This window comes from Myxine glutinosa, chromosome 3 (genome assembly GCF_964187855.1).
Source record: "Myxine glutinosa chromosome 3, kmMyxGlut1.1, whole genome shotgun sequence".
Lineage (NCBI taxonomy): Eukaryota > Metazoa > Chordata > Myxini > Myxiniformes > Myxinidae > Myxine > Myxine glutinosa.
The window spans coordinates 144,256,154-144,277,976 of NC_136263.1; the positions used below are offsets into that span (position 1 = coordinate 144,256,154).

Here is a 21,823-nt window from a genome sequence, read left to right on the forward strand (position 1 = left end):
AAGCAAGCTTTTGGGTCTCACTATCTGCCATGATCTTTCCTGGGAAAACCACATTTCCAAGCTGGCCTCCAAAGCCAGTCGCAGACTGCGCATCCTCCGTCATGCGAAGTGCTTCTTTGGCACAACTGAGCTCCTCACCACATACAAGGCTTTCATCCGCAGCTCAATGGAATAATGTTCACCCCTCTGGGCCGGTGCTCCTGCCTCACACCTAGCTCGGCTTCACGCTGTTGAAACCAAAGCTTTCAGAATCATTGGAATCTCCCACGATGAAGCTAACTCCGAGGGCCTTTCATTCACTCACCGCAGGCAGGTTGGTGGTCTTTCTGTCTTCTACCGAATCCTCTCCGGCCTTGCTCCCCCAGCTCTCTCTGTGCTCTCTCCCCCTAATATTCCTGGAGGTCGCACAAGATCTGCCAGCAAACCTCTTATGGTTAAACTGCCAAAATCAAGACTCTCTGCTCACCTTCACTCTTTCATTCCCCTTTTCTCCCACCTCTGGAACAAACTCCCCCACTCCCTTCAATCCCACTCCTCCCTACAGGTCTTTAAAACAGCTGTTCACCACCATCTCTTATCTTCCCCCATCCAAAATCTTGAACCTTTCTACCCCCGCTAATTTTCACCCCAGATACACTTTTTTTTTTATTCCAACTTTTTTCCTGGAAGTCCTTGCAGTGTTGATATGTTTGAAACCTCTACCACCTCCCCCTCCCACATTTCTCTCGGTGTCTTGCTCTCAAATGTTATGTTTGTGTCCTTCCTCCTCTCTCCCCATCTCGTGTTCCGCGCCGCTTATTTTGTGTTTTATGTGTCGGTTGACTCTTTGTGTGATTAATGTTCGCTCTTTCACGAGCCTCGATCTTGTATACAAAAAAAAAAAAAAAAATCCAAAACCTTAATCTTTTTTACCCCCGTTAATTCACCCCAGATCCACTTTCTTGAAATCCCGACTTCATTCCTGGAAGTCCTAGCAGTGTCTACGTGTTTTTTTTTAAACATTTCCCACTCCACCCCCCCCCGCCCCCCCTTCCCATGCCTCCTCCCCCCAAGCCATCTCCCTCCCACAAATCTCCCGATGTCCCTGCTCTCAATCTTGTTCTCCCGCTCCCTTTATCACATGTTTTATGTGTCAACTTGTCTTTTTTGTAATCAATGTTAGCTCTTACACGAGCCTCGATCTTGTATACAAAAAAAAATTAAAATAATTCGATTTTCAGACGATCCATCTTGTGTCCTCCCATTGCTCTCATTCTTCCCTTATCCCTTATCCTCCAAGTTATTTGCATTAAGTACACATGGCCAGATCCTTCTGCTTAATTTGTAGCTGCTCCACGACCCTCAGCAATGTATGGAAAAAAAAACTCAGGAAAGCAGTGTAATATCTCATCATCTCCATTTGGGATCAAATTAGTCATTATCTTTGTAATATGTCAAACTGCTCTGTACTGGAAGTATACTGTACATGTTTTGCAATATCAGTGCATGTATTTGCAGGTTCCACAGTCTTTGTGCACCATACCCTGTTTACATGGCACACGCAGGTTTACACAAAAGGGGATGCCTTTCTGCTGCTTCGACTGCATTTCCTGCAATGCAGGAGAAATTTCCAACAATACAAGTGAGAAAATCATTCATTCCTAGATTACAAGTTCATTTATTTATTTGTTTATTTTCAGTGCGAGACTAATTGGAAAGTGTAATGAGTGTGTCCAAACGATCGTTCATGGTGGGTACTAAATGCAAAACAATGTATTTATAAGGTAAAAGCCAAAAGTTTATAACCTGATCTTCAAGCTATATGACCACCATGCAGTTGGGATAGAGGGATGGTATCTGTTTACTCTCTTTTCAAAAAAACAAATCACAACCGAAAATAATACATTTATACTTGAACGTATTGTGATGTGAAACTGAGCATATAAGTAACAAAAGCTCAATGCTTGTGAAATATTTTAAACATTTCACATAAACATAATATTTTAATGGTAGAAGTCTGGAAAATGATACATCCGGGGTTTCCAAATTTATTTCAAAATGAACAAATGAAGGAACTAGAACAACACTCAGTAGAGGGCGTACTTCTGCCAGGCTGAAGAGTTTACGTTTTGTATCCCACCGATAGGTGGGATCTGCATCCAGATCTGAACCAAAATCGAATCAGCTTGCTCTTGTCACCGAACCAACTCATCCACCAAGTTTTGTCATAACTTGTCCATAATTTTTTGAGATATCCTGCTATATATAGTTTTTGGCCCAATCTTTAGTGAGAAGAATCACTTAAAAAGCTAGATGATATTCAGAGAATACTTACCTTGCGCAGTCTTGAGAAGGACTTGGTGCGAGCCAAGTCTTCTGTTTTTATAAGGTTTTTATCTTTGATCTAATATACCTGCCAGACCACATGACCTATGATGTTAAAAATTTACATTCTCCAATATAATTGTTGTGTATATCACGCTCAGGAAATTTCAAACAGATCGTGCTAAGCATTGTACTTGTCGAATTATGACGTTATAACGAAGGCATCGATGACATCATTGTTAACAAGACTTGTTCCCCACGCCGAGTTTTTTGAAATGTTGAAGGCTCTTGTCACAGACTATATAGTCTTCATCGAGGCGAGGTCTTCAATAAAAGAGTTGCATTGATAGAAAAGTGTAGAAAGAGAGAATAGTCCAAGAGGTTTTGAGGAAATTAAGAAAAAATCTGCTTTTTGAAAAGGGGAAGGTTGTAAGTGTTTGGAAAGACATGTGAAGTAGGCCATGGGCCAGGTAGGGTCCGTCTGCACCCCCCCCCCCCCCCCCCCCCACACACACAACCCTCCGACCCCGTCTTTTTCTGGACCATTGGGATCCCCTGAAGTGGAAATCAACCGGTAACAGTTAATAAACTGTGACTCACTGTCCATTTGGGACCCATATTTGATGGTACCCCCAAAACACCGATTTTGTCATCGATGTCGTGCCATATTCAACGCTCTTATTAGTCCCCTACCGGTGTACACTGGAAGGGACTATAGGTTTGCACGCCGTCCCTCCGTCTGTCAGTCCGTCAGTCCGTCAGGCAAAGAACAGTTTTCCGGACGTACTTTCTAAACGCTTAACGCTAATGATTTCAAACTTGGCACATGGTTTCCTCATGATAAGTTACAGATAAAGTTCGAACTTCACGACGTTTCGATCTTTTTTTGACAAAGTTATGGCACTTTGAACTTTGGTAATTTCCCCAACAGTTTTCCGGATGACAGACTGCCTGTAGCGGACATGCATTGCAGCGCAATACTCAGAATGCTTGTTAGTCCCCTACCGGTGTGCACCGGAGGGGACGATAGGTTTGCACTCCATCCCTCCGTCTGTCAGTCCGTCACGCAAAGAACAGTTTTCCGGACTTTTTTCTAAACTCTTAATGCTAATGATTTCAAACTTGGCACATGGTTTCCTCATTATAAGTTACAGATCAACTTCGAACTTCACGACGCTTCGATCATTTTTGACAAAGTTATGGCACTTTGAACTTTGGGAATTCTGATAATTCTGATGATCCTTAACTCAGTGCCATTTTAAGTTTTAATTTCCTTTAAAAACCAATTTCTCTGCAATGATAGGACCGATTGAGATCAAATTTTCACCGTAGGGGGGACTCAGTCTGTGGAATATTTTAATGGTAATTATGACGTCACAGGTCACTTGGTTCGGCCGCCATATTGTTTTTCGTGAAAACACGAAAACCACTTTTTCTCTGCAAAGGCTGAACAGATCGAGGCCAACCTTTGCAGGCAGGATCGCATACCCATGACGAACAAAAAAGTCAGCGAACATGACGTCATGCGTCACATGGTTTCAGAGTTATGACGTTTTTAAACATGAACCTTTAAAACCGAGCTCCTCCCTCATTTTTGATCCAATCGAGGGGAAACTTCACAAATCTGTTCAGCATGTCAGTCTACTAAAATGTCCTTTTGGAATTTGCGATAGGGCACGTGGTTTGGCAGATATCGTTAATTAAACGAAAATATTTTTTTAAATGGATATCTCTTGAATCGCTAGTACCTCAGACCGTGAGTTGGTAATTATATAATTCACACAGTGCAATACGTGCAGGCTGCTCCACGGAGCGACCTTGCAGGCTTATCAACGAGGCGAGGCATGACACACATGTGTCTCAGCATACCTCAGATCAAGTTTGAAAACCAGCATCAACCGTGCATAAATTTGCATATTCAATCATTTTTGACAAAGTTATGGCACTTTGAACTTTGGTAGGGGACATGTATTGCAGCGCAATACTCAGAATGCTTGTTTATTTTAGTGTCTGTGATGGTTAATATTGCTCCATAGCACAAGTTTATATATCAAAATAAAGCTGATCATCTACTTATCATAATAAAATATCTATATGACAGATTTAAGGTTAACTTGGTTGGCATAACTGGGGTTGAATAGCGGTACCCAATTTTTTCCTAGCGTAATGCGGAATCGACTAAAATATTTCAGCTTATATGTGAAATACGGGTTCCAAATACCTGATATGCATAAATAGATATTTTTCTATCATTGTACATTATCTCAGCTTTCATTTGATACCATAAACTAGTCCATAGCACCCAAACCCGTTTTGATACATCATGTCGAAGATACTACGGTACCGGTTCTTGGAATAAATGGTCGTCTGGTACAGGTATTCAGGTTCTTTTCTCAACCATCGAAGAAGCACTATTTAAACGTACAAATTTCATTCATAATCACATTCCCCTGTTCACCATGCCTCACAAGACATAAGGAAGTTCAAGCAGCTTAATTATAACAAAGGTTTTCTTTTCAACTGCACAGTTTTAGGTTAACCATTTGAACCCACCGAACAGTATTGTCATATTCATAAATGTAGAAAACTTCCAAATTTTAATGTAAGTTTGAAAATTTCACTGGAAACTGTTTTATTTGCCCTATAAAACACAAATTTATTCCCCTAGTTATATAAAGAGCCCCAAATTTCCTAACAATATTAATACTCAGTTTATATCCACCAGTTAAACACGTCATATACAACAACAACAACATGCATTTTAAAGGCCATTTTCCCTGCTAGAGTGGGGGTTAGCCTTGCGGTCCCCATGACAATCTTCTCCATTTTGCCCTATTTTCTGCATCTCTCCTTGTTAATCCCCTTGCCCGCATTTCTTCTTCCACCAACTTTAGCCAAGTCTTTCTCGGTCTTCCCCGTCTTCTACTTCCCTCTACATTCATTTCCATCACTCTTCTCAACCAGTCACTTTCATCCTTCCTCAACACATGACCAAACCATCTCAACCTGTTCCTCTTCACAGCATCAATCACAGGCTCTATTCCCATCATCTTTCGCAATTCATCATTTGTCTTCCTCTCTCTCACCGATACTCCGCACATCCGTCGAACCATTCGCATTTCCACCCTTTCCAACCTTCGTTGCTGCTCTACGTTCATTACCCATGTCTCGCTCCCATAAATCATAACACTTCTCACACATGCAGCATACACCTTTCCCTTCAGCTTCAAAGACACTCCCCTCATCATCAGCACGCCACTCAATTCCCGAAACGTCTTCCATGCACATCTCACTCGAGCAACCGTTGCCGAGTCTGATCCACCTTCTCCATTCAGTATGTCTCCGAAGTAGCAAAATGTTTTCACACCTTCCAGCTTCACGCCGTCTCCAAGATCCAACTCAACATCTCCTCCATCTGCAGCTCCCTCTGTGCACACCTTACATTTGAATGTAGCTGCCACACTGGTTAATGACCCTCTCAGACCACTACATTTTTGATGAACCCACTCAGCGCACATTGTACACTGAATGGAGTTCACTCCGACACCCTTCCTACACACAGCACAGGGCCACTTCCCAGTTCTTTCCACCTCACCACATGCTTTACCACTTGCCATCACCTTCGTCTTTCCGATATTCACCTTCAGACCTTTTGTCTCCATACATTCCTTCCACGTGTTCATCTTTTCCTTCAGTCCATCCATACTTTCCGCAATCAACACCAGATCATCTGCATGCAACAACTCCCATGGTAAACCCTCCTTTACATTCTGAGCCAGCACCTCCATCACAGCTACAAATAGTAGTGGACTTAGTACCGACCCCTGATGCACTCCCACCTTCACCTCAAACTCACCACTGTTCCCGTCCTTCGTCCTTACAGCTGTGCGTGCTCTTTTGTACATTGCCATCACTACTCTGATCAACCATTCCTCCACTCCTAACTTCCTCAATGCCCATGTCAATACTTTGCATGGAACCCGATTGAATGCTTTCTCCAGATCAACAAATCCAAGAAACAACTTCTTCCTCTTCTCCATGTACTTCTCCTGCAACTGCCTCACAATGAAAAGCGCGTCTGTCGTTCCTCTTCCTGGCATAAATCCAAACTGCATTTCGTCGATCTTCACTTTCTTCCTTATCCTCCTCTCCAACACTCTTTCCAATACCTTCATTCCATGCTCCAATAACTTTATCGCTCGGTACGAGCCACACTCCAGAGGGTCACCTTTCCCCTTGTATAGAGGGACGAGGGTACTCAGTTCCCAAGCCACTGGAATGCGGCCTTCTTTCACCACCAGATTACAGATCTCTGTCATTCTCTTCACACCCCAACTTCCTGCTGCCTTCAACATATCTCCCACAACTCCCGTCGGCCCTCCCGCTTTTCTACTCTTCATTGCTTTTATTGCTTCCTCAACTTCCTTCTCAGTTATCTTCTCTGTCGGTCCTAAAACTGAGTTACTCTCAATGTTGCCATTCCATTCATTCTCTGTATTCAACAGCATTTCCATATATCTTTTCCATCTTCCTTTAATTCCATCTGGGTCCACAACGATTTGTCCCACTTCATCCTTCAAGCAACTCACCCCCATCACATCACACCTCTCTTTCGCTATCTGCTTTGCAATCCTGAATACTGCTTTCTGACCCTCTTCCGAATCCAAGCGTTCTCCGAACATTTTCCTACATGCCTCTTGCGCCTTTGCTACCTCTTTATTTGCAGCCTTCATGGCTGCCTTATAACTTTCATGCTCTGCTGTTTCTACTCCCATACCCTTCGCCTTCTGCCACTCCTTGAACTTCTTCCTCTTCTCGTCAATCCTCTTTCCAACTTCATCATCCCACCACCATGTTTCCGAGTGCCTCGGCGGTCCTTTTGTCCATCCACATACCTCACCAACGGCTCCCAACAGACTAGCTTTCATTGACATCCAACCACTTTCAAGCTCAACCACATCATCCTCTACCATACTCAGCCTCTCTTTTAATGCCTCCCTTACTGTCACCTCTTTCAGCCTCCACACCTTCATTCTTGGTTGGTACTTCACCCACCGAGCTCTCCTCGCACCTTTCACCCTTATGTCGCAGACAACCAAGTGGTGCTGTGAAACAGCCTCCTCCCCCGGGATCACCTTTGTGTCCCGGAGGTGCCCCCTATCTCGCCTACGCACCATCAGGTAGTCAACGGTTGTCGTCGACCCACCTGACGTGTATGTAACAAGCTTATTATCCTCTTTCTGGAACTGAGTATTACAAATCAACAAATCAGCTCCATCAGCAAACTCCAAAATCCTTTCACCTTCTCCATTTCTCACACCATATCCGTAACCCCCATTAACTCCGTCAAAACCATCCATACTCCTTCCCACATGTCCATTTAGGTCTCCTCCTACCACAACAACTTCCTCATCTTTCACGTTTTCCATCAGCTTCTCTATCGCACACCAGAACTTTTCCTTCTCTTCATTGCTTCGACAAACCTGCGGAGCGGGAGGATGACATTCACCAAGAGCTTTCCAATCATCATTTTCACCATCATCAACCTATCACTCACTCTAGTCACACTCACCACACTGTCTACAAACTCCTCAGAAAACAGGACACCAACACCATTCACGCCCTTGAGGCACCCTTGCCACACAAACTTGTATTTCTGTCCATGCCTACCCTCCACCATTCTCACACCACTTCCCTTCCATCTCGTCTCTTGCACACAACATATGTCCACTCTTCTTCTGACCAATACTTCCACCACTTCTCCTGATCTCCCTGTCATTGTCCCTACATTCCATGTGCCAAACCTCAGAAACCGATCTCCACTTCGGGCTGTACCCTGCCCACACGTAGTGTTACGTCATAATAATTACGTCATATCCTGTAAAATAATAGTTGTAATAACTGTATTTAATATTCAACTTACACAAACAATCGAATTGGATTCTTGTCATCATCATGGTGATATAAACTTTCATTAATACTGTGAAGAACAGAATTTGACACATTTCAAGTTTATATGAAACGAGCATTCTGAGTATTGTGCTGCAATACATGTTCCCTACCGGCAGTCTGTCGTCCGGAAAACTGTTGGGGAAATTAAAAAGGGTTATTTATCCACAGATTCTGAATCGTTCCCAATCGCTAATTACCTCAGGATGGGCTCACCTGTGATTCGCACTCGGGACTTCGATTTATACACCTTGCAGACAGGTCAGCAGAAGCACGAGAAAAGAGGTTGTTGATAAAGAACCTTTTGAGCCGCTAAATATCAGTAATTTATTATATTTTCCGGTTCACGATCAATGATCGATGATCGATGTGTATATATATGTTGCTCGGCTTGGCTCCGCCCCTCCCAAAAGCGCGCGCTGTGTCGCGCTGTTGACGTTCGCAGACGAGACCGAGGGCGCGCTTGAGAACTCTAGAATAAACAAGAGATATCCATTTTTTAAATATTTTCGTTTAATTAACGATATCTGCCAAACCACGCACCCTGTCACAAATTGCAAAAGGCCATTTTAGTAGAACTAGGGCGTGCCCGTACGTGGGTGCAAAAAAACATGCGTGCAAACAACAACAAAAAAAAACTTTGAAACCACGTGGCAGTAACGACCACAGAACCCCCCCCCCCCCTCTATTTACATGAAATGGTTTGGTCCATTCGCAAAGCCAAAGCGAACGGCTTGCGAGTACGGTAGAACCCCCCCCCCCCCCTCTATTTACATGAAATGGTTTGGTCCATTCGCAAAGCCAAAGCGAACGGCTTGCGTTACTTTTACTAATAGCTCGGTAACTACTTCTCCGATTAATATTAAACCTTGAAAAGGCACATCCTCAGGTCCTCAGCAATATACCTGGCAAGTTTCAAGTATATCGGACCCGTGGTTGTCGAGAAACAGCGGTCACAGACAAACAAACACACAGACACACACACAGACACACACACAGACACACACACAGAGATTACTGGAATTATAGATAGATGACATGCTGAACAGACCTGTGAAGTTTCCCCTCGGTTGGATCAAAAATGAGGGAAGAGCTCAGTTTTAAAGGTTCATGTTTAAAAACGTCATAACTCTGAAACCATGTGATGCATGATGTCATGCTCCCTGACTTTTTTGTTCGTCATGGGTATGCGATTCTGCCTGAAAAGCTTGGCCTCGATCTGTTCAGCCGTTGCAGAGAAAAAGGGGTTTTCGTGTTTTCACGAAAAACAATATGGCGGCCGAACCACGTGACCTGTGACATCATAATTACCATTAAAATATTCTACAGACTGAGTCCCTCCTATGGTGAAAATTTTATCTCAATCGGTCCTATTATTGCAGAGAAATTGGTTTATAAAGGAAATTAAAACTTAAAATGGCACTGAGTTAAGGATTATCAGAATTATCAGAATTCCCAAAGTTCAAAGTGCCATAACTTTGTCAAAAATGATCGAAACGTCGTGAAGTTCGAACTCGATCTGTAACTTATCATGAGGAAACCATGTGCCAGGTTTGAAATCATTAGCATTAAGAGTTTAGAAAAAAAGTCCGGAAAACTGTTATTTGCGTGACGGACTGACAGATGGACTGACAGACGGACAGACTGACGGACTGACGGAGGGACAGACTGACAGACTGACGTACGGAGGGACGGCGTGCAAACCTATAGTCCCCTCTGGTGTACACCGGAAGGGGACTAATAAGCCAAGTCGGGCTGTGCCTTGAGTTACGTGCTCCTCCCCGACCCCCTGGTCACGGTGTACCTCCGAGCCCCGAGAGGAGTCACGGCAGAAAAATGTGTTATTCTGTATGTCAAAGATCAAGGGAGAAGCCACCCCAATTGCTACTCACAAATATTGTATTAAGATCACACAAGAATAACAGTACAACAATAATAGTATTCAAAAGTACAATCAATATGTCCTATGATGGTACCATCAGTTTTGTAATATTTAACTCACTGTGCTCCAAGTGAGTGAAACACGAACATTCCCCAATGTCTCTTATTCCCGGCTTCGAGACTAAATTGATTCGCTCCAGCGATCACCAGAACGAGGTCCAATCAGACCAGAATCCCGTGCGGATTGCAAATACAGTCACACACCCGAAGCTGCACAAAGGCGCCCTCAAGGCGCCTGGGAAATCCAAAGGCGCCCTTCAGGCGACTGAGAGATCACACCCTCGGGTATGGATGAATTAACCTTCAAAAGGCCACGTCACACACACGCCCCAGATCGACGTCTGAATGCGGTGGAGATGGTCGAAAAGAGACGAAACCGCAAGCAAAGCACAAGCCCTGCGCGAGCCAAAATGGCCGACGACCCGGTCTCATGGCGCACGGCACGGCGATGATTCTCTCCTGAATCGATCACAAAATCTGACATACAGGTTGACCGGTCACAGCGATGACAACTCTGTCGTAGGAATTCCTTTCCCAGGAACCCCGAAAGTTCACTAGCGACTTTCGTTTGCCAACGTTCACCCCGGACCTTGAAGCGACTCGCTTCTTGTCCGACTTCACTCGCCTCGCCCACTTTTTTCTCTCCTCCTCTTCTTCATCTTCCGGTTCCTGATCCGGTTTCCTGTTTCTTTTAACATTAACTTTTTACTTTTGAAAATAGAAATATCTATTCCCTTTAAATGACAACAATAATAATACATGGAATCAGAAATATTTACAGTGGATGCAAACCACCACAACGGAAGTGACGAATCCATAACACTTGTTGCATGAATGTCCCTACACATTCGACCAAAGAGACATTACTCATCATAATCACTGTCACTGTCATCAACATCGCTCTCCAGTACATGCTCCATGTCATCAAATGTATTGTCAGCTGAGTCATTGTCACTGTCAGTATCATCAGGTGCGACTTCCGCTATGTCAGCCAGCTTTCGTGGGAGTAGATCTCCTTCATACCAGACAGGAACCAGGTTGTCATTCTCCTCTTCCCAGCCATGACCTTGGCTTGGCTTGGGAATCCTTGGTTTAGGAACATGCGCTCTCTTCCAAATTCCTCCTTGATGATTGACCCTCCGAATATGATGTGTGAGGCTCCTCTTACATGTTGGAATATTGGCCATGTCAACATTGCCTGAAGGAAGAAGACGTTTCTCCTTGGCACATAACTCATTTATGCGGATGAGTCTCAGATCGTCAACACTTGACACCTTTGATGCTCTACCATACACAGCACATGTGAAGCTGTTCAGTTCATCATTCAGCTCTCCTGGTATATGCCACGTATCTCCAAGCTTCTTGAGTTCAGGGATGTATTTCGGGCGGCGCAGCAGAGTTTTGACAGGCTTGATTTTGCCAATCCATCGGAAAGCACTTGTACTGTCACAGCCACTGTACGCGTGGAGAGCCATAAGAGCTGTACATTTCTCTTGTCCGAAGTCTGCTGCCATCTTGCTGAGGTTGATCAGCCTCTGCTTATTTCCTGTGCCAGTGTCGAACAGTATCGTTATGTCTTCCATGGATGCAGCATAGTGCAGTAAGATGAAGAAGACATCCGAATCTGGGCTCTTCACTTGAACGAACTCGTAGTTTCTGCTTCTAGCGTAATTGACATGTAGTATTATGCCTAAGTCTGTTTCTTCCTGTGACGATTCCAGCAGAGGCAACTCTTGGGCATCTGTTTTCTGGTCATCAGCAGATGTGAGCATATGTGCCTTCCCTTCACATATAAAGATTACAATTCTTTCGTGCAGCCGTGAAGCATACTGGTCGCTGCTCCAGAGTCAGAGAAGCAATCTGATGAACTGGATTTTGTTTTCACCATTGGACAGAAACAATTTCCAATAATGTGGTTTCTTGGTAGCTTCACCTTTCAGTATAAGCTTTTCTCCACAGCCACGGCGTCGCCTCTCCATTGACTTCACAGATCCGGGTAGGTATTGATTTGTGCTAAATATGACATCTCCTGTCTTGCCGAAGATGTCAAATACCTTGGAACAGATCTGGCTGAAGTCATTAGGAATGTCTTTCAGGTAGTAGAAGGTCGCATTTCCGTCATACACAGTCAGTGTTTGACTTGCCTGTGGTACATCAACTTCAGTGCAGTCTTTGGTCAGGCACTGGAATCCTTTTGCCTTGTCTGTCTTTGCGAGGTATCCATCTGCAGTGGCCAAGCTGTATGGGACAGGGGTTAACGGGTAAGTAATCAGTTCCTTTAGATTACGTTGTAGCCCTTCTTTCTGAGACTTAATGATCAGCTGAAAGGCAACGTTTGCCTGCTGCTTGAACTAGATGACTTTGTTCTTGGTTGTCTTTGTCTTCGAGCTTTTGTTCATCTCACTCAAAGTTTTGAGGTTGAGTCGTTTCACGGGTTCAAAGAAATCTTTACTGGTAGTATCTTTGACATGCTTTACCAAAAGCCGTATTTGAAGCCGTATTTTACATATAAGCTGAAATATTTTAGTCGATTCCGCATTGCGTTAGGAAAAAATGGGGTACCGCTATTCAACCCCAGTTATGCCAACCAAGTTACCCTTAAATCTGTCATATAGATATTTTATTATGATAAGTAGATGATCAGTTTTCTTTTGATATATAAACTTGTGCTATGGAGCAATATTAACCATCACAGACACTGAAATAAATAAGGGCGTTGAATATGGCGCGACATCTTCAACAAAATCGGTGTTTTGGGGGTACCATCAAATATGGGTCCCAAATGGACAGTGAGTCACAGTTTATTAACTGTTACCAGTTGATTTCCACTTCAGGTGACCCCAATGGTCCAGAAAAACACGGGGTCAGAGGGTTGTGGAGGGGGCGGGGGGGGTTTTGGTGTGCAGATGTACCCTACCTGGCCCATGGCCTAAAGGTAAAGAGTTCCAGAGTTTGGCAGTGGAGGGGAAGAAACAAGCATAATAACGGCCCACCCTTGAGTTGCCAATGGCCACACAATAATCATGAGATGTAGTGGCTTGAGTATTTCGTGGTCTCGCTAATGGCAGAGGTATACAAGCAGCAAGTTCTTGGGAGCAGAAACTGATATAATATCTGTAGAAAAGAGAAAGAGAGCCAACTTTGCGGTGTAATTAGAGTGGGTCGAGTTTTGAGGTAAGATTGGGAGAGTTGATAAGTCGGATTACTTTGGATTCAATTCTGTCCAGTAAGTAAGTAGAGCTAGAACCTCCCCAGATATGAGAGCAGTACTCTATACAAGGACGAATCAATCCTTTATATAGTTGAAACAACTGTTGAGAGGAGAAGAAACGTCGACATCTGAACAGACTCCTAGTTTCTTAGAGGCAGACTTAGTTATTTGTGTAATGTGTGGATTCCAGGATAAATTTGATGATAGGGTAATACCTAGTAGGTTTATTGAATCACATGGTGTAATTGTGGAGTTTTCAAAGAAGATTGGAAAGTTGAGAGGAGTTTTAGAGAGAGAAGAGAGAGAGAGAGAGAGAGAGAGAGAGAGAGAGAGAGAGAGAGAGAGAAAGACTTTGACTTTTTAGTCCTTTTATTACAAAAATATAAAAGTAACAATATACACGTTTTGCAATGAAATCAATAATGCCAACAAAAAGAAAAAAGAAAAAGAAGAAGCACACAATGATCATCAAATAAGAAACAATCAGTATCTCACAACAGTATTCTAAATTCGTTTTCTTTAACCTCACAAAACCCACCAACACACCAAGTATCAACAAAGTTTTGAAAATTTCCGGCCTCGTTGGAAAGGGTAAATTCCAGTTTCAATCTTGCTGAGACTAATGCATTCAAACACAACATGATATTGCAGTGCTCTATCGGTTTGCCAGATAGTTTGTCTTTTCTTGTCAAATAAACAGCAAGTTTCGCAGTTGCTATTAGGAAACTAAACAGTTTAGATGCAGGATTCTGTTTAGGAGCAAAACCAAAGACGAAATTTCTCAAAGAAAAAGTAACATGCATTTCATGTGCAATGTAATTCAACCAATGAAACAAAGGAAATAATCGGATACAGTCTATGAATGCATGAAACAAGTCCTCATTGACTGTACAGAAGGGACAACAAACAGATACAGGAGAAAAATGTCTAATAAACGTGTTGGAGGGAACAATCCAGTGGGCCAAACGCCACTGGAGATCACCTGTTCTTTTGGATGTGGGCTCACTATACATGGCTTCCCAGATAGGTTCAGAGGGGGGTCCTCCGGGTAACAATCCTTTCCATCGGGTAACTCCATTTAACGAAGGGTTCCCATTTAACAGCTTGAGGCACATCTTGTAGATGCCCTTGCTGTCCATTGTCTGGAAAAGCTTTGACCCATCGCTAACAGGGGGCAAATCGTTTTGAATGGGTTCAACAATCAATTTAGGCACTGTCGGCTCATTTAGATCTTCTTCTGTACCTCGAGTCCAAGTTAGGCCAAGTTGCCGTCCCACCTGAATCATTTTCCTCAAAATTTTTGCAATCATCCTATGGGACCAAATCCCTGTCAGGTCGGCGATTTCACTTACGGATTTCCAACCATACCCTGAGTCATGTCGGAGATGCCGCACCTTCACGATACCAGCTGCTATAAAGTGTTGGCAAAAATCTCGACTCTTTGGAATGTCGGGAAAGAGAGGGTTATAGAACAAAGGCTCGTGTGCCAGCATTTTCGTTACATATGTGTCCGCCTGACGACTCACAGAAAGGCTCTGCCAGGCATTTAAGAGGCTTTGGTAAAAAGCAGGGAGAACCGATATGTCGACATGTTGGAGGTTCATTTGAAAAAGTTCAAACCCGTACCCGAGCCTACCCGCTCGCTGCAGTACAAGGCGTGCAGGGAGCCGGCCTGGCAGATGTTCCATGTAGAGGAGACATTGAATGGACCGCAGCCGGAAGGCCATTAGGCGGGCTTTGATGTCGACGAGGTTGTGGCCACCCTCAGCCGAGGGGCGACATATCACATCGGGTCGTAGCCAGTGGTAGCCTCCCCAGAAGAAGTCCACCAGTTTGCCCTGGAGTGCTTTGAGTAGGGCCTCCGGCGGTTGCAGGCAGATGAACCTATGCCACAACATTGTGGCAACTAAGTTGTTGATCACTAGCACACGGCCCTTGAAGGACAAATGAGGTAAAACCCTTTTCCATCGGTTCAATCTTTCTCCCACTTGCTCAATTACCCCGTCCCAATTTCTCTGAGCATACTGTGGGGAACCAAGGAATATGCCCAAGTACTTAATTCCCTCACTTCCCCACAGCAACCCTGCGGGGAGGGATGGGGGCGGCTGTGGTACAGGCTGAAGAAGGTTGCGATAAAGGGAGGGTATCCATAACGTCTTGCTCTTGTTCCAATTGATTTTTAAAGAGGAGGCAGCGTGAAACTTTGACAGGCACTCAACAAGGATATCAATATCATCCTTATATTTTACAAAGATGCAGACGTCATCCGCATAAGCACATAGGGTTAGCGGTGCACTCATGGGAGAGAGTGCTATTCCAGAAATCTTCTTTCTCAGTAGATTGAGAAGAGGCTCTAAAGAAAGAGCAAACAATAAACCAGAGACTGGGCACCCTTGCCGAACCCCTCTACGAACCTTGATGGGGGGAGCCAGCACATTATTAATCTTAATTAAACTAAATACATCCGTGTATAGCAAGGAAATGTAGGAACGAAAGTTTGCTCCAAGGCCGCATGCCTGTAACACATGATGCATAAACTTATGGTCGATACTGTCAAATGCCTTTTCAAGATCAAGCGACATCATTCCAAAGTCTTCTTTAACACGGTTACCATCAATGAGATCTCTGATTATAGAAATATTATCATGGATGGATCTTCCAGGAACACAGTAACTCTGTTCTGGCAGTACTAGATCACCAATAACCTTTTTTAGTCGATTAGCTAGTACTTTTGAAAAAAGCTTGTAGTCCGTGCACAGCAGGGAGATCGGGCGCCAGTTTTTTTTTTTTTTTTTTTTTTTTTTTTTGTATACAAGATCGAGGCTCGTGAAAGAGCGAACATTAATCACACAGAAAGACAAACAGACACACAAAACAAATAACATCGGGAGCGGTAGACAAGATGGGGAGAGAGGGGGAAGGACACAAACACAACATTTGAGAGCAGGGACCGAGAGACATGGAGACATCGAGAGAACTGTGGGAGGGAGAGGGCTTTGGGGGGGAGGCATGGGAAGGGGGGGGGGTGGGAGAGGTATAAAACATATGGACACTGCCAAGACTTCCAGGAAAGAAGTTGGAATTTCAAACAAGGTGGATCTGGGGTGAATTCGTGGGGGTAGAAAAGATCAAGGTTTTGGATGGGGGAAGATAAGAGATGGTGGTGAACAGCTGTTTTGAAGACCTGGAGGGAGGAGTGTGATTGAAGTGAGTGTGGGAGTTTGTTCCAGAGGCGGGAGAAAAGAGGAATGAAAGAGTGAAGGTGAGCAGAGCCGAGATTTCGGCAGTTTAACCATCAGAGGGTGGCTGGCAGATCTTGTGCGACCTGTAGGAATATTTGGGGGACAGAGCACAGAGAGAGCTGGGGGAGCAAGGCCGGAGAGGAGTCGGTAGAAGACAGAAAGACCACCTACCTGCCTGCGGTGAGTGAGTGAAAGGCCCTCAGAGATAGCTTCATCGCAGGAGATTCCAATGATTCTGAAAGCTTTGGATTCAACAGCGTGAAGCCGAGCCAGGTGTGAGGCAGGAGCACCAGCCCATAGGGGAGAACAGTATTCCATTGAGCTGCGGATGAAAGCCTTGTATGTGGTGAGGAGCTCAGGTGTGCCTAGGAAGGACTTCGCACGACGGAGGATGCCCAGTCGGCGACTGGCTTTGGAGGCCAGCTTGGAAATGTGGTTTTCCCAAGAAAGATCATGGCAGATGGTGAGACCCAAAAGCTTGAGCGACAGAACTTCTTGGAGAGGATTGTTGAGAAAGTAGATGGGAGGGTTGTCCAGTCGATCTTTTTGGAGAGACATAGTAAGAGTGTGAGATTTGTCAGGATTGAAAGACATGTTCCACATGTTTGACCAGTCTGTGATTTTGTCCAGGTCTTCAGAGAGTGAGGAGGCTGCAGACTGCCGATCTGAGGGAAGAGGAACGGAGCGGCAGAGAGTGGAGTCATCAGCAAAGAGATACAGAGGATTTTCCAGAGAGTCGGAGAGATCATTGATAAAGACCAGAAAAAGCACAGGGCCCAGCACACTGCCTTGGGGAACTCCAGCCTGAACGGGAAGGGGAGATGAGAGAAATCCATTCAGGGCCACACGTTGACTACGACCAGAGAGGAAGTCCGCAAGCCATGCATGGAGATTTCCATGGATACCATAGGAGGAGAGTTTGGTGAGCAGAGCTGGGTGCCAGACCGTATCGAAGGCACGTGATATGTCAAGGGAGACAGCTCTGATTTCCTGTTTGGCATTGAGGACCTCCATCCATTGTTGAGACAGTAGAAGCAGCATGTCCAGAGTAGAGTGACCTGGTCTGAAACCAAATTGATGATCAGAGATCAAGCCATTGGAGAAGAGGAAAGATTTCATATCCGAAGCAATGATGGATTCCATGACTTTGCTGATAATTGGGAGCAGGCTGATTGGTCTGTAGTTGCAAGGATCTGTTTTTGCACCTTTTTTGTGTAAAGCGGTAATGTTTGCTGATTTCCAGGATGCTGGCAGATGACCTTGAGCAAAGGATAGGGTGAAAAGAACAGAGAGAGGGTGAGATAGAGCGGCAGAGCAGGATTTTAGGACCCGTGGGCTGATGCCATCTGGTCCAGTTGCAGAATCAGAGTCGAGGTTTGACAAAAACTCCTCCACCTTGTCAGGAGAGAAGGTCACAGAGTCCAGGAGCAGTTTGGTTCGACTGGGAAAGGTGGGAACAGAGAGAGATGGGTTTGGGACTAAGGATTTTGAGGCAAACACAGAGTTGAGGCATTCGGCTTTGTCACGTGCGATGTCAACTGTGTGGCCATTTGAGGTAAGGGAGGGGATGGAGGGGGAACAAACACCAGAAACGGATTTGACCAGACGCCACCAGGATTTGGAGGAAGGAGACAGGTTTGAGAGTTCATTCTTGAGTGAGGAGAGATAGTGCTTCCTGGCACTCCTGAGGGTAGACACACACTTGTTCCGAGCTTGGTGGAAGGAACTGAGATTTCCTTCAGTTGGATTAGCCTTCCAAGAGGCAAAGGCAAGTTGTTTCAGGGCAACTGCCTCACCACAAGATTCAGTGTACCATGGACGGGACGAAGGGTAAGACAACTGAAGGCGAGATGGGATAAATCTGTGCATGAGAGAGATCAGTTTGCTTTGGAAGAATTCCCAGGAAGAATTGATGTCAGAGGCAGTGGAGATGGGAGACCAATCCAGACGATTGATGGCTGCTTGAAGACCGTCCCAGTCGGCCTGAGTGAAATGCCAGACTCGTCGACGTTGAGGAGGCTCTCTGAGAATGGCCAGAGAGATGTCCACTTTGACAAGCACATTATCAGAAGAACCGATTGGAGCAGAAGAAGAGCAGCAGACATTAGCAGGGAAGTTAGTCATAACCAAAAAGTTCACCAAAAGTCGGGGATCTTCAGTTTTCGGGAGCAAGCACACTACGGCTTTTCTTAGATTCAGCGGCATTATACCATTCTGTATAGAAGTGTCCAAAACATTCAGCAACTCAGGGCCTAAAAGGTCCCAAAATGTCAGAAAGAATTCGGGAGGTAGACCGTCAATACCCGGAGCTTTCCCTGAATCCATGGCAGCAAGAGCACAGGTTAGCTCAAGGAGGGTGATTGGTAGGTCAAGCTCCAACCGTTGAGCCTCAGTTAGGGAGGGGAGGTGAGAGGTTAAATCCATCATTGTATCATTACAAACAGTCTGCTCCTCAAAAAGTTTTGTAAAGAATTCAATAATGTTTATTCTAACATCATCCTCGTTGACAACAACGTTGCCTCTTGAGTCCAAAACAGAAGAGATTAGCCGTGATGGCTTGCTTAAGGATTCTAAATGAAAGAAAGACTTGTTTGGGGTGTCTGATAATTTTACATTCTGTATTCTAAGTCTAATTAATGTACCGGCTGCTTTCTCTTGAACTAACTCCCTTAAAAGAGCTTTCTTTACAAGCAATAACCGGTAATTGGCGTCATTGTTTTCATGAGCTAATTTACTCTCCAATTGTAGAATATCCAATTCCAACCGGGCCATTGTAATGTGCTTGTCGTTTGTGCTGTGTGATTGGAAACATTGACAAAAAACCCGAATTTGAGATTTCATGTTATCCCACCATATGCTGGATGAAGAAAAGGAAGATTTCTTTGCTACTAGACTTGCCCAGAAAACACGAAAGGCTTCTTTAAACATACCATCTTCTAGAAGTCTAACATTAAACTTCCAATAAGCGCTCCTATTTGCGGGTTGAGGAAAGGAAAGGTTTAGGGTTACCATATGATGGTCTGAAAACACGGAAGGAAAAAGATTTGAAGAAACCGCAGTATTTTTAAAGGGTACGTTGATGTACCATCTGTCAAGCCTTGCCAAGGATACTCGACTATTGGTGCATCGACACCAGGTGTACTGGGATGTGTTTGGGTGGTGCAACCGCCAAACATCAACGAAGCCCATTGTGCTAAAAAAATTGGATAAGTGTACATGGGACTCAGGATGGGGTTCGACAGAGTTTCTGTCAACCGATGGGTCGAAGGTGCAATTGAAATCACCTCCGACACACACACAATGATCAAAATCAACCGATCTTAAGTGATTTATCATTGAGGTGAAGAAGGACTTACGCTCTACGCTATCACTTGGCGCATACACATTAAAAATGGTGTAATGGAAGTTATGGCTTACTAGTTTGAGAGAGCTAAGCCGACCATTTATTACCTCCTGAAAATGGCATGACTCACACACGAGGCCTGGCTTCAGCAAGAAGCCGATTCCAGCAGATGAAGCTGATAAATTGCTGAAATAGCATTGGCTCTTAAAAAGTTGATGCCAGTTATGTTCCACATTTGGTGTGATGTGAGTTTCTTGAAGTAAGATCACATCCACCTTTTTCCGTTGAAATATGTTTTTTTACTTGAACCTGGCGGAGGTGGCTAGCACCACCACCGTTAATATTTAAAGTTGCAAGTTTTATAGTTTTCATCCTGTATTGATGAAATCAGCCTGTGGCTGGGAACACTCTACACCTGCACGTGTGATGAATTTTCTTAACCTGTGGTATTGTGACTTATTCAGGTCAAATTGTTCAGGCGTTTTAATTATGGATTTTGCAGTGTGGATGAATGCAACCAAATCGTCAAAATAGTCTTTAATGACTATGTTACGCTGTCTGTACGTTTCGGCTAGAAACGACACGATGTGTTGGGGGGGTATCTGTGACTGAGATGCTGATGACTGTGACAGCTCAGTCACTTCCACCTCGTCCTCAGACTCTGACAGGTCTGATAATGTCCCACCTGGATCTTGGGCCTTACTTGCAGCTCTCACGAGCTCCTCTGGATGCATCTCCTGAGATTTCGTTGGGTACTCTGGTACACACTCACGAGCAGACTGGTGCTTACTTTCTTTATGTGTGCTTTGGCAAATGGCTGCAGATCTCTGCGTAGCCGGGGTTACGATTTCTGTTTGTAAGACAGAGCAATTTGTTTGGTCACCAGTCCGCTCAGCTACTGGAGGGGGAACCGGTAGGGCTTCGCGTTCAGGCTCAAAAATGGCCGCATTGTTCGGATCAATGTAGGCTTTATTCTCAGAGCCTGGGAAATCAGTAACATCCTCTTTTCCACTTTGGCGTTCGATATTTTCGTTTGCTGTAAACGTTTTGCCCTCTTTTGCAGAGACAGTGTCTCTGCCCAAGACAGCCTTCTTTATCGCACCATCGGGGCTATTTGTTAGTGGTGCTTTCCGTTTTTTGGTCAGTATGACAAGTTCTTCATTCATGGGTTCGCCAGCAGTACTAGCATCACCAAGTGCCATCTCACTGGGTTTGGGTAGCGTCGTGGCATCGGGAAGCACAGTCGGGGCTTCGGGAAGCACGGTTGGGGCTTCGGGTAGCACGGTTGGGGCTTCAGGTAGCACGGTTGGGGCTTAAGGTAACACGGTTGGGGCTTCGGGAAGCGTAGTCCGGACCTCGGGAAGCACAGTTGGGACATCAGGAAGCACAGTCGGGGTGTCGGGAAGCACGGTCGGGGCTTCAGGTAGCACGGTTTGAGCGCCGGGAAGCACGGTTTGAGCGTCGGGGAGCACGGTTTGAGCGTCGGGGAGCACGGTTTGAGCGTCGGGGAGCACGGTCGAGGCGTGAGGAAGCACGGTCGAGGCGTGAGGAAGCACGGTCGAGGCGTGAGGAAGCACGGTCGATGCGTGAGGAAGCACGGTCGAGGCGTGAGGGAGCACGGTCGAGGCATGAGGAAGCACGGTCGAGGCGTGAGGAAGCACGGTCGGGGCGTTTTCTTTTTTACAGCCCACATTGGTGTGTCCCAATTTGCAGCACTTCGTACAAGATGCTTTGGGACAAAACCTTTTAACGTGTCCGAAGGCTCCACAAAGGAAGCACGTTAAGGTGCCCGACGAAGCGTACATTTGATATTGACGATCATTTACCGAAATT

General features: G+C 44.9%; 1 protein-coding gene across 1 annotated transcript in view; it reads left to right on the forward strand.

Moving 5' to 3' along the window:
- The window catches only part of LOC144891231 (extracellular calcium-sensing receptor-like), a 126,606-nt gene that overhangs the window by 20,566 nt on the left and 84,217 nt on the right, over window positions 1-21,823 (forward strand). The window contains exon 7 of the mRNA XM_078773620.1: window positions 1,498-1,621. Coding sequence (XP_078629746.1) covers window positions 1,498-1,621 — 124 coding nt within the window. The remainder of the gene's footprint in view (window positions 1-1,497; window positions 1,622-21,823) is intronic.